At 33.9% G+C, this 13,894-nt stretch overlaps 2 protein-coding genes across 2 annotated transcripts in view; both read right to left on the bottom strand.

Annotated features, from left to right (window-relative positions):
* LOC103136933 (uncharacterized) overlaps positions 1-2,982 on the bottom strand; it is an 18,398-nt gene extending 15,416 nt beyond the window's left edge. Inside the window, exons 1-2 of the mRNA XM_016670555.1 lie at positions 2,681-2,982; positions 2,221-2,565 (exon numbers count right to left, since the gene is read on the bottom strand). Coding sequence (XP_016526041.1) covers positions 2,221-2,565; positions 2,681-2,738 — 403 coding nt within the window. The 5' untranslated portion in view covers positions 2,739-2,982. The remainder of the gene's footprint in view (positions 1-2,220; positions 2,566-2,680) is intronic.
* Positions 2,983-9,581: 6,599 nt separating this feature from the next.
* Positions 9,582-13,252, bottom strand: LOC103136840 (uncharacterized). Its single transcript, XM_007550274.2, has 6 exons — positions 13,176-13,252; positions 12,736-13,077; positions 12,267-12,611; positions 11,932-12,042; positions 11,476-11,537; positions 9,582-10,979 (listed from the first exon to the last, which is right to left on the bottom strand). Exons 1-6 carry the CDS (start codon positions 13,213-13,215, stop codon positions 10,845-10,847), a joined length of 1,035 nt encoding a protein of 344 aa, XP_007550336.1. The 5' UTR covers positions 13,216-13,252; the 3' UTR covers positions 9,582-10,844.
* Between the last annotated feature and the right edge of the window lie 642 nt (positions 13,253-13,894).

Below are 13,894 nucleotides of genomic sequence, written 5' to 3'. Positions count from 1 at the left end.
TAAGGTGTCTTTTTCCAAAAACTAAGACTGGCCCCCGACCATAAAAAGGAACAGCTATGTGGCCCTCGCAGGAAAAAGTTTGGGAACCCCTGATCTAAAGATTCAGAGAATTTGGCACAATCGCTGTGCGTAAGGGTCGAGGCCGTAAAACTCTACTGGATGCTCGTGGTCTCCGGGCCCTTAAACGTCACTGCACCTCAAACAGGAATGCCACGATCAAGGAAATAACAGCATGGGCTCAGGAGTACTTCCAGAAAGCATCGTCAGTGAACACAATCCTAACCCTAACCCTAGATTGTGGTTAGATGTGCCCTTTTTTATTTATTTATTTATTTATTTATTTATTTATTTATTTATTTATTTTTTGAGCACCTGCCCCTTTAGTGGTCTCTGCACGGCCCTGGTAACAAATATTCTGTGTGGACAGGTTGCAGAGATATTTATCAATTCCATGTCAATTGTGAAGCAGAACCTGTTTTTGCATGACATTCATCCCACATTTTATAGTTTTGTTGCTTAATTATACATACTACTTAGCAGGTTTGAACCACTGTCCATGCTGTGAATTACAAAACTGACAAGCTGGAAATGCTACTGGTAGAAATGTAATTTGTTCTCATTTTTAAATAATTAGTCTCTGTTTTGCAACAATATTTTTGATAAATATTCAAAAGACTTGGTGTACATGTCAGTTCAACTGATTGTTCAGGTTAAAAACAAATAAATAAAAACACAAAGAGGAATAATGAAGTGGAAATTCAGCCACTTTGTTTTGTTTTGTGTTCACCAAGGCACAAAACAAAACATAATATCTTGCAACATTTAAGCAAACTGTTTATTGTCCTTTTTACAAAGCAACATTAGCATTGAACACAAACAAAGCTTACAAGAAACATATTTCAGGTATTTTATACATGAACAAATACTGATATTTTCTTCCTCATTATTCTAGTCCATAGTAGTTGATGGATGATCATTTTCCTTTTCTTTCTTCTTTCTGAGTAGAGAAACGCGGGTGCAAATACATATTTGCATCCTTAAAAGAATTGTTCAAAGAGATATCAGAACTGGAGACCAAATAAAAGAACAATTTTACTTTTCAATGTCAAAATATAGAAAATAAAAATTACAAGTTTTGTGTAAGCAAGTGTATACATATGTGTACATGCTTGTGTTACTACCAGATGATTTATTCAGTAAAATTAGTAAGAAGATGTGAAAGTAGAAATGTTGATGAATATCCAGTTTTATAATTTACAAAAAAAATGTTTGACTAATAATTAAATATGAACCATAGCAGAAATAAAAGGTTTTTCAATAAACTATAAGAATATAAAAAACAAAAGAACAATCTTACCTTTAATCTCTGGAGAATATAAGAATTGCGATCACTATCACACAAAGACCCAACAGCAGACTCAGGACAATGAGAAGAGGTTCCAAAGGCTTACCTTGCAGAAGAGAAATAAATAAATAAATAAATAAATAAATAAATAAATAAATAAATAAATAAATAAATAAATAAATAAATTAAATAAATAAATAAATAGTCTACTAATGACATGACACACAGGTCCATACTGTGTATCCCAGAATTTAAAAGGAAAAATTTTGAACAAAAGAGACACATTTTCAAAAGGAAAAATATAACAATTTAATTATTATGTTTGTTATCTTGCTTAGCTCATTGAAAGCTGCGACAGTTTTCAGTCTGACCCAAAGCGTTGAACAGAGTGAAACTGTAAAAAATTCAGTTAGTGATTTAAAGTCCATAGTTTATTACCCATACTCATCTCTACTTTAGTTCCTTCTCCAAACAGGATCTTCCCACATGTGAGCACAGCGCAGTAATATATTCCAGCATCTGAGGACGTCTGTATAGTTTTTGACAGCTGGTAGTCACAGCTCCTTTGCTGAGCATCACAGCTGCTTTTGTTAGTGTAAATAAAGCTTGAATGGGAGGCTCCGAATCCGACTCTGAACCAGTACACATTGTTTTTAGCTGGACATTGACCAGAGTTTACAGAAGTGTTGGACAGAAGAGAACAGCGGAGATTAACTGTGTCCCCGTCCTGGACTGATGTTGTCTCTGGGGTTTGTCTGACATGAGTCAGTGTTGGACTGTTATGATCTAGGATTCAGTAAAAAATAAATAGATTGTTAATAAAGACTATTACCTGAAAATCTTGTCTGATCTCTTTGAATAATAACAGAGCTTACCGTTTACGGCCAAGTACATCCCTGCAGCAAAATGCTGAAAATAAGCAGTCCCACCTTGACAGAAATACATTGCTTCATCCTCTTTACTGATATTCTTGATAGTCAGAGAGCACTGAGAATCCCCCGCTGTTAAATTAAAGCGATTGTTGTTAAATTGTTCACTGAGTTTTTGTTCAGTCAAGCTTCCTGAAGAAACTGTCTGGAGCATATGTCCAAGCGGCTGCTTGTACCAGTAGAAGAATTTGCGCTCCGTCTTTGAAAGTGGACAATGCAGAGTAATATTCCCACCAACTTCAACCACTTCCAAAGGAATCTGATGAGGAATGTCATTAGTTTGACTCAGAGCTAAAAAGGAGATAAATGTTAAATATCAGCCATGTATTAACTGCAAAGAGGCACTATACTGTACATATAAACTGTTTCATAGCTTAAACTATTTTGCATGAGGCTTTATACTTACATGCTGCAGTCCAAAGAATCAAAGCAGCCAGTTTTCTAATCATAGTGGCAAAATGCATTTGTATTGCAGAACTGACACCTTACTACCCAAATGAAGGTTTACTCACAATATGTTCAAAGTCTATAAAGTGAAAATCATCCTGATTGGCTGAAAAGTGGAGAGTGCACTCCCTCTAATACAATGCCTACATGTTGTTACTGCCTGCATGGGTTGGTCAAACATGCCTTAATGCTCAGTGTTATAATGCTCTTTATTCAAGTATAAATCTTTGGAGGGACTACTGATGAAAACTGGATTATTTGGCTATCTCTGGGGTATTATGTGATGCACATTGTCCCTTTTGAAATACACAATAATAACAATTTAATGTGATTGTAAAGTGTAGTGTAGTGGCTGGGCTGGTAATATTTTTAGGTTTAGTTTGTAACAATTTCTCAACACAGTGGCGTTCTGTCCAATAAAACCAAACTGATTCACTATATTGTAATACCTTGTATTATCTGGAGATTTTGAAATAATAATAACATAATAATAATAATAACATAATAATAATAATAATAATAATAATAATAATAATAATAATAATAATAATAACATTGTGATTGTTAATGTTTCAGCCTTGGACACAACTGAAAGAATCAGATTTGTATCAATCCACCTTTGAGCAGAATTGATTTTCTTGAAAAAAGAGGTATTTTGTGACCTTTTCCACAAATTATATTAATGTTTCTGTTCAGAATGAACGCTGACAGCAGACCAGGTAAGGTTGTTAGTTTCATATAAAATTTAAATTGAGGTTTGAAACAAGAAGAAAATGTAGATCTTGAATTCCCAGGACATCTGGTTCACTGGAACTCACCTGAGCACCTGAGACGAAACGCCAAACCCTGAGCACCACAGAGTCAGGCAGGTTTATTCAGAGTACCTGCCTTCTTCTCAGGAAAGTCAACTCAACTTTTTGAAATGGGAATTTTTTTCCTCCTTATGCAAACAGTTACGGAGATCCTGATTTCATTTTCCAGCAGGACTTGGCACCGGCCCACAATGTCAAAAGTACCAAAATATAGAATAATGACCATGGTATCGTTGTGCTTCATCTGGCCACCATACTGGTACTGCTTTACAATAAGGCTCCCTTATAGATGGCTAATAGTTTATAGACATGTTATTAATTCCTCTATAAAAAACTTTATTAATGATTAATAGCAGATTGTTCATTAAGGGTAAGAAGAAAAAACTGCCTGGTTTCTTACCAAAAAGTGAGCCAAATCTGTTCACTTATATATTTCATTTGGAGTTGTTATATTAAACATTTCAAACTAAGTTGCTTTCTAAATCTAATTCTTTAGCATATAATATTTCACTCTGTCACTGAATCTTAAGTATCTACAACTATCAAAAAGGAGCCTTATTTTAAAGTATAAAACAATGCACTGTTTATTTTGACTACTAAACATTAATAAATGGCAAAGGGAGCTTTGTGCAAAGTTTATAACATGTTTTCATTTCCTAATGGCTAATAAACATTTATAATACCAAAAAGGAGACTTATTGTAAAGTGTACAGCATAACAATTTATTTATGAATAATCACCATTTTTAAATGCCAACATGGAGCCTTATTGTAAAGTGTGAAACAAGCTATACTTTCTTAATGATTGCCTAAACATTTAAAACGTTAGAAAGAGCCTTATCCATAAAACATGTAACCATGTATTTATGACCAGTATTTGTAACAATTGAACTGAGTCTGACTATAAGAAGAGTATAGCACAATCAATTTTTAAGTATTTCAAAACTTGTTACCTAAAACAACATTAAAAACATCAAAACTATTCCAAAATTCACCATACAAAATTAAAGAAAAATTATGAATTGAAAATCACTTTAACTGAAACTGCGCATCTGTGTCACTTAATCAAAGTAAATAGATCAATACAAAGCAAACCCTTAAACACACACACATACACACACACACACACACACACACACACACACACACACACAAAAAAAAATGCTGACAGAAAAATCTTTTAGTTGTGTAGAAACTAAACACATAAGTAAACAATCTTTGAAAACAGCGGGTTTCACATATCTCTTCTTCAGTTCAATATGTTTAAAACAGACCAATTTAAGAAAAAAAAAACAGGCTTTCTGACTTGTCTCTTCTAATTGAAAGCAAAATATTGGTTGCTGTTGAACTTTGTATTGTGTTTTTCACTTCTTCATTGTCTCGGACTGGAGCCTCACAAAGCTAATAAAAGTCTAGGACTGTCTCTCCACTGACTCGGTTGGAGAGAAACTCCATGGTAAACACAGGAAACCACAAAAACAAGCTTCCCTACTGATGAAGTGGAAACAACAGTGTTTTTGTCGATCCTGTGCTTCTGAAGCTGTCGTCACGATCTTCGTCTTTGGAAATGTTTTGAGGAAAGACTTGTGTCATTGCACTCACTTGAATGCACTTGAATGTGTTTGGACTAAAATTGAAAATAAGACAAAGAAAATAATTAGAAAAGCAAAGGTTTATAGCACAGCATGTATCTTTTTCCTGCATATTGTTTATAGTTCATATATATTGCATTATGTTATAACAGTTTTTGCATGAAAGCAAATGCATAGTTTTTTGAAACCAGGAAGTAAATTGCTTTAAAAGTTGAGGTGCGTTTCCATGGGTCAAACTTACTGACATTTAAAACAGAAACAGAAATATATGTGGAGAGAAAGTGATAAATTTATATTTGCTGTTATATCACATTTAGCTACATAACTGGAGCAGGACATTCTATGTTTTAATTGATTAACAATCTCAAAATGAGCAATAAGAGAAATAATATGCACGAAAAATGCTGAAGTTTTAAAACAACTGATCTCTTGGACTCTTTTTGTTTGAACAACTGCTTTGTTTTTTTTTTATTTATAAATTAATAAAAGAAATCAAAACAGAAAAAAAACTGCATGTTACTTAAATTGCAAGTAGGAATTACCTTTCATTCAGTTTCTTGAGAAAATTAGACAAGCAATGACGATCACACAGAGACCCAACAACACAGCGAGTCCAATGACAAGAGGATCCCATTTTTCTTCTGACAAAAGAAAAACTATGTATAATTAGCCAGCAAACCTTTGCATCTGTAACTTTTTCAAGTGTCTTTAGGTGACATTTGAGTTGTCAAGCAATGAAAATGTAGAGGTATTTTCTTCATTTTAACTGAACACTGTTACTTAAGTTTACAAATTTTACCACCCACCTAATTCCACTTTAGTTCCTTCTCCAAACAGGATTCCTCCACATGTCACAACAGCACAGTGGTAAATCCCAGCATCTGAGGGGTTCTGTATGGTTTTGGACAGTCTGTAGCTGCAGCTCCTTCCTGGTTCTGAGTCACAGATGTTCCTAGCAGCAAACATCATTCCTGGATCGGATTGTGAACCAGCTTTAAACCAGAACACACTGTGCTCAGCCGCACATCGATCTGCTGCTTTGTTTTTCTCTAGTAACGTGAGTGAACACTCCAAAGTTATTTCTGTGCCAAGCGGCACAGATGTGGTTTCTGAAATTTGTTTCACGTAGACAGACTTTTGGTTTTTGTGACCTGAGTGATAAAAGAACAAATAATTAACACAGTTTATGCGTTTTTTTCAGCCAAATACAGTTTTCAGATCAAAATGAATATTTCTTACCAGTCACAGCCAAATGCGTGACGTTTATGAACGCCGGTTTGTTTGCTGTGATAGCCTCACACATATATGAGGCTTCATCCTCTTTGCGAACATTTCGTATAGTGAGATAATACACGTGTCCTGTTCTTATAATACTGTGTCTTGGACTGTGAAACTCTCCTTCCAGTGTTACTCTGTGAAGCTCTGTACTTGCAACTCTCTGAATTATATCTCCATAATTCACCTTGTACCAGTAAATAGACACATTTTTATGGCCAGTAAAGTTGCATGTCAAAGTCACAGTGTCACCAAGTGAAGCTCCTATTTGAGCAATCTGACGAGAAACCCTGATGGTTTGAAACACAACTAAAGAAACAAGAGAGAAACAAATTGCAATCATTACAAAGCAGACAGGACAATAAATCCAAAATAGAGGGATACAACTGTAATGTTATTATATTTTATTCTATGTATTGATTACTTCAGCACTTAAATGTGCATATGCATGGTACGAACGAAATGGGAAAGAAAAACAATTGAACTTACGAATCATGCACAGAAGAATGAAGGCAGCCTGTCCTCTAGGCATTTTGATAGAAAATGGAGCACCATTTATTTGAACAGCAACCTTCTGATCAAAATCAAGATATACAAGATGTTCTAGTTTTCTTCCTTGACTGGCGGAAATGCAGACGTGGCACAACCTGTTGCATGTTGTTTTTCTCTCTTTCTAAACTTCTTGTTTTTGACATTCTGAAGCAGCAGTTGATACAGACACACAGATATATTTTTAAAAAAATTACATCAGACCTTAAGATCCCAACTGGATTTTTTTTCAGTGGCGGAGGGATTCTTTCATCAGTAGGTCTGAAAATTAAAAAAAGAAAAAAATAGCCTACATGTGTCAAGGCAGCTTTGATGGATAATTCTTGCATATGGCATCAAAATAAAGAGGTTTCATTATCAGAATAAAAACCCGTGTTTGCATGACCTTTAATCTTTGGGATTATTTGTATGAGTGCACGAATGTGTGCCACCTACGATTACAAATATAAATTTGATTTAGATAATGAGGTTTATCTAAATCTCATTTAGTATAGTATTGTGATGAATAGAAGGAAGTTACAAGTCAATAAGCAGATGAAAACACAGGAATGAAAAAGGCTTACAGTATATGGATGAATAAAATCCAACACACTTAATTTTCACAGTATTTATTAAAACCTTTTCAGTCCTTTTTTGATCTTTGTCAGGTCAAACATTTTCAACAGCAACAAGGCAGCATTCTTCCTTTACAGCTTGGTACTCGTCACTGAACATGAATTGTCAAAATACTAGCAGAACAAGCAAATCAATAATATCAATGAGCATTTTTCCACAGATCATTAAAAAGATGCATTTTTTTCCAGAACATGTAGATAAAAGCTGAATGTTTGAAAATTTCTAGGGATCTGAAGTATTAAACATTTAATAATTTTTATTTACATTCTACAACACATACAACAAAACCACCTAAATGCAAAAAACATCAACTAGGTAATAGGTTTTCTCCCTAAAATACAACACTGTACAGACAAAAACAAAAATACAAAGAAATTAATAAAGCATCAGTATATTTCCACTCACATTAAATTCAGTCTCTCAAAAACACAAGGACAGCAATTACAATCAGACATAAAACACACACCACACACAGCCCGATGACAATGGGATCCCAGGTTTTTCCTGGAAACACAAAATGTTTGGTCAGTTAACAACTTTTTTACTTTATACAACAACAATTTTCAAATTACATTATCACTAACATTAAGTTCAACTTATATTAACGTTAATTCGAATTTCAGTAATTTTGACATTTGAGGTTAATTTTTCAAAAGATTGAGCAAATCTGTCAATTTGTATGTCAACATACCTCTTTTTTAAAGTTTTAATGTTGAAGATGTTTAACAATTACATACAACCTTGTAATGATTCATTTTATTTTTAATTTAAAACACCATTTTCATAGAACATTCTACTAATATTATACATACTTGTTTCAGCTGTGGTTCTGTTGCCAAACAGAGTTTCTTGAGACGTTAGCACGTTGTACTGTTTCACTGCCAGCTTTGTGCCATTAACGAATGCCATCCTGTAGGCTTCTCCTGCCTGACATAAGTATGTTCCTTCATCTTCCTTTTGGATGTTTCTTATGATGAGTGAATACACGTTGCCCTCTGTTTGGATGTCAAATCTTACGGTTTTAAACTGTGCTTCAAGGTCTACTTTTTTGAAATAACCTTGAGCAACTGTTTGGATCAAATATTCACAATTTGTCTTATACCAGTAAAACAATCCGCTGTCATACCCCTTGACATGACATAACAGAGTCACATTTTCACCGAGTGCAGCTTCAATTAGAGGAATATACAGAGAAACCTCAAGAGATGGAATCACTGCAAAAGGAGGAAGACAGAAACAGAGAAGTTACACATGAACTAAGACCAGAAGTCTTCAGAGAAAAATCAAATTGAATAACGTTCAAACGTTCATGCTTAGAAAAAAAAGAATGCTTTCACACAAAGATTTAGCATTAATAACATTAATACATAAAATATGAACACGTAACTGGACTTACACACTGCACTTAGAAGAAACAAAGCAACCAGTCCACGGAGCATTGTGATAGACAATGGGGCATATTTCAGTAGGACAGTCCTCCTTCCAAAATGGTGCAGGCAAGATGTTCTAGTTTTGAAACCAAAACAAGCACTGATAAACAAAATGCAGACTCTGCACCTGTAGTCTTTTTTTTTTCTTTGCTTCTGACTGCACAGGGAACTTGGTATTTAATGTCTGCATCAAAGAATAACACTTGACAAATTGTGTGTAACGATGGGACTTGACAATTGTTCACTGTGTCCTCTCCAACTCTGTATTTCTGTGTGTGTGCATGCATGCATGTGTGTGTTTATGATGTAAAGCACTTTGAACTGCCTTGTTGCTGAAATGTGCGATTTTAACAGAAGAGGTTTTGCAGTGTTAAAGCAATTGCTGCTGCCCTGTGTCCATCTACCATGGACATTATGTCAAACCTATGTAACATTTTAATGTATTTGTTAAAACTGCCACCATATCATAACAGTATGATGAGAGAAGATCTGGAAATATTAAGCTCCTCCAACCCATCAGAAGAGCAGTTTGTTTTTATGTTTGAAGCAAAAAAGAAAAACAAAATCACACTAGCTTTTTCTGTTTTTTGTTTATTAAACCAAAGTAAGACACTGGATAGCAAACCATTATCTGATTTCCAATGAATAAAGTACTAGGTTTTGATTTTATTTGTTTTTTGTTTTTTTTGTTTTTGTTTTTTATGGGTTAAGTGGCCTGACTTGGAAATTCACACAAGGTAATACATGTACAGGATACTTTAACGTTAACACATTTTAATATGTTATGACAGAGAAACTTGAACAACACACAAGAAACATTCTAAGACATTTTAATAATCAAAAACAAATAGCATATTTATTGAGAAATGTTCTGACAAACACATGAACAGTGAGAAGAAATGATCTACATTACAATTAACTGCTTATTTGTTTTACCAGACCTGAGATTTATTTGTAGAAAAACATCTGGTATTCATTCAGTGAAGTTATTACCAGTTTGTCTGACATTTGGTAGATAAGAACAAATACATTTGAAATTTTATTTAAAGCTTGATATTTTAAGAAACTAGCAACAGTTAAGATAAATGTTTATTAGGGTCACATTTAAGATGGGATTCTCACTGAAGCACAGAGGAGTTATTTTTATTACATGATGGAATTAGACATACACAGTTTGAAGAAGTGAATTCATCAAAACTTGTGGAGTAATTGATTATGAAATTGTCATTTGTTCTTTACTTATCACTTATGTTGCAATAGAAGAGCATTGTGGTGGATTTTAAACAATCGACGAGAGAAGATGAAGTCTATCATGGCAGTTTTTGCTGTAGTTTTTTCTACCCCCATGTTAAATCAAAAGTGTTAAAGTTACAATAGAATTGCAAATAATTGACATGTCTTTTCTTTAAATCAGCCCAAAAAACAACATTTAAAAGAGTTTCAATGATTTGGACCAAAACCAAACACCAAATTTTCTAATTCAAGTATTTAATCAGTTTTACATCATAAAAACATCTTTGCAGCTAATATATATTTTTGTAATTGCTGAATCAGAACTTTGGACATGTTTATTATTTTTTAAAGACCACGAGTTTCCCCTGACATTGACTGAAAAACATCTGTTTCAAAGACATGCTGTACTTTGTTAACACCAAGAGATGACTTGTTAATACCAAAACTTATCTGTTTTCAATGAGCTGAAGGTCTTAAATACAAGAATGTATCCAGAAAGTAGGAAGTCGACATGAACAGACATGAAAAATCTTGCACTCAGAAATAGAGTCAAACATCTTTTGCTTGATTGATCTTAGTCCTGTTTTTTGGAGTCTGGTGCAAATACTGCGGCTCTAATCAGAGCTGCTGCTGTTTTTTTGAATTTGCTTTGACTGAAGAATAGACACATTCTGTGTTCACTTTCTTGCAGTTTCTCACATTTGCTGCAGGGAAATTCAGTGCCTCTGCGTAGGTCATATTCTCTTCTTTATTCTGTAAATAATTCATATATATTTTTTGTTAATGACAACATTTATACAAGATCAGATTATTGTTGACTTATTGTTTTACTGTCTTATTTTGTATCAATAAAATTGAAATAAAGTTTTACATTAGATTGCTAAAAAAAACTTTAACTGCTAAAATTATGTAGTGTTTTTTAGTGACTCAATTCTCTTTAATGTTTTTTGTCTAATGTAAATACACAATTTTTACAAAAAAAATATGAAATTATGTGGTAATGTCAAATGTATGTTAAAAATGAATTGACCACCATTGGCATTTTACAGTTAGTACATGTTTGCAGGTCATCATAGTTCATTTTCTACTTTAATTTGACAATTGAGACTTTCATTTAAAAGAAAAAATACATAAAACATTTGTAGACAAACATGTTTTATGTCAGATACATTAAAGGAAAAATTGCTCATTTTGAGCACAGCCTAAAAATCTAGATTAACTGTACTGTAAACATTAATTTTAAATTTACCAAGTTCTTTGTTTGATAAGTAGTCAAAGTTTCATCTTCAGCATGATGTGATCCTCTTATTCCTGTTGATGAAAGGAAAAATTAATGCATTTGTTTTCTTTAAAAAGCAGGAGGAAAAAAATATAAAACCATAGTGATATGCCGAGTACATCTGTTATAGACATTAGAAAACTCTAAGGATTCAAATACAAAACTTTTCCCAAAGAATATTTTCTTCTTTACAGAAATCTATTTTTAAAGGCTGTGTTGTATACAGATTTCCCCTGATAATCTCAAAAATGAATTCAATTTGCTGTTACTGACAGTCTACCAAACAATGTAGCTTTAAAAACTCATCGTAAACATTTATCTAAAAACACCTGATTAGATTGGATGCTATGTGAAATAACATATAATGAACTAATATTTAACAACCAATTTTCAGTTAATAATGTTGATAAAAGATAAAATGCCAACCTTCAGCACTGTCGGAAACTCTCCTTCCAGTTATGTAGAAAATAAGGCTGATAATCACAATCACGCAGCACCCCAACAGTCCTCCAAGCACAAGAACACTTGAGTCTTGTTCTGTTCTTAAAGAAAAATAATCCTTAGACATGCCTGGCATCTTAGAGGAAAAGATAAACACATTCATATTTTATTAATTATGTCAAAATTATCAAGATGACTTACATTTTCAGGTTATATTACCAGTGTTGTCTGTTAATATAGCCTGAAAGTTTACTTTCTAAAGCAACAATACTCAAGACAAGAATGTATAAACAAATTGAGGACAGAATGCAAATACATACTGGTTTCCAGTTTGCTTCCACCACCTAGGAGTATTTCTCCACAGATGGCCACAGCACAGTAGTAAGTTCCAAAATCAGAGGCGTTCTCTACTGTTTTTGAGAGGTGGTAGATACAGCTTCTCTTCGCTGCATCGTCTGTGCTATTCCTTGCTGTGTAAATGATACTTGGATAAGAGCTTCCAGATCCAGATTTGAACCAGTGAACAAAGCTTTCTCCTGGACACCGAGGTCTTGTTTCATTGTTCATTGAAAAAAGGGAACACTGGAGACTGGCGGTGTCTCCTGGCTGGACCGCTGCAGCGTCTGGAGTTTGTTCCACATAGACAGATGTCTGTTGACTACAGTCTGTGCAAGATAAATAATAAAAAAAAGAACATGTAAAGTTAAACTAATGCACAGAAGTGCTGAACTTGAAAATTCAAAGATGGGTAATTGTTTTCAGAGAAAATAACAACAGCAGTTACGTTACCCTTTACAACCAAGAGGAATCCATTATGAACAGTTAGCAAAAATTCAGTTCCACTTTGGCAGAAGTATACAGCTTCATCTTCTTTTTTAACAGAATGTATGGTAAGAGAAATCTCATTGTTTTCTCTATGGAATTGGAAACGAGTATTATTGAATGTCTTAGTTGGTGTAGGTTTTCCATAAACTCCAGTAGCCATTGTTTGGATCATCTTTCCAGGAGACTGTTTATACCACTGAAGGAATCTGTGATCTTTAGACGATTGACAGGAAAAGGTAACATTATCACCAGGTTTCCTCTCAGTTGTGGAGATCAAACGAGGAACTTCTGCAGTCTCTATAATACCTGGTAAAGACAGTAAATATGATTTTAAAAAAAGAACAGTAATCAAATTTGTATTTTTTCTGCAAGTGATTGTCCCAATAAAAATAAAGAGCACTTACAAACAGTACTAAGAAGAATCAAAGCAACCAGTCCATGCATCTTGAGGAGAAGTCTTGTTTACACCACTGAAGTCTTTCTACCCAATGGAACTTTTGGTCTAAGATGATCAGGCTTTGCAAAGTAGAAGTCAAGGTGATTGGTTGACAGGTAGTTGAATTTCCGCCTACTGTCCTTTGCACAATTATTCAAACACCATGAAGCTTTTTACAATTTCTTCTAGATTACAGCCACAAACCTCAATGTAGCTTTAGAGAGTTATGTGATAAATTGCCAATAAGAGACTTATCATTGTACAGCAAAAGGAACATGATAAAGTTTTCAAAATATTTTACAAAACAGAATTGATAATGGTGTATGTTTATACTAAATCTCCCTGAGTTGATGCTCTTTAGACCCACTTGTGAGGCAGTTATGGCTTTAAGTCTTTTAGGAGATGTACATCTATAGGCTGATTTTTGCACATCTATTTTAAGACATGAACCCTGTCATCTAAATCCTTTATGGTACTTTTAGCTGTAACTTCATGTACTGGAAGGTGAACTTTCAACCTAGTTCTCAAAAGTCTTTTTGCCACTTTTAGCAGCTCCAGGATTTCCCTGGACCTACCACACAGTCCCTGCTATGTCAAAGGTCATGATGCTGCCACTGTCATGTCTCTGAGTGTAGAGGATATATTCTGGGTGCAGTGCAGTTTGTTTTCTGTCACTGTTAGTAATGT

The sequence above is a fragment of the Poecilia formosa genome, unplaced genomic scaffold (genome assembly GCF_000485575.1).
Source record: "Poecilia formosa unplaced genomic scaffold, Poecilia_formosa-5.1.2 Scaffold35, whole genome shotgun sequence".
Lineage (NCBI taxonomy): Eukaryota > Metazoa > Chordata > Actinopteri > Cyprinodontiformes > Poeciliidae > Poecilia > Poecilia formosa.
Note: the sequence above shows the minus strand (reverse complement) of the source record. Positions and strands in the feature narration are given on the sequence as shown.

Bases quoted from the DNA above. Each gene is read 5' to 3' on its own strand.
- LOC103136840 (XM_007550274.2), bottom strand. From the start codon at position 13,215: ATGCATGGACTGGTTGCTTTGATTCTTCTTAGTACTGTTT. The intron at 12,043-12,266 runs GTATGTATTTGC...CTTTAAGAACAG, and splicing joins TGGAAGCAAACTGGAAACCA to AACAAGACTCAAGTGTTCTT. The intron at 10,980-11,475 runs GTAAATTTAAAA...AATTATTTACAG, and splicing joins CTTATCAAACAAAGAACTTG to AATAAAGAAGAGAATATGAC.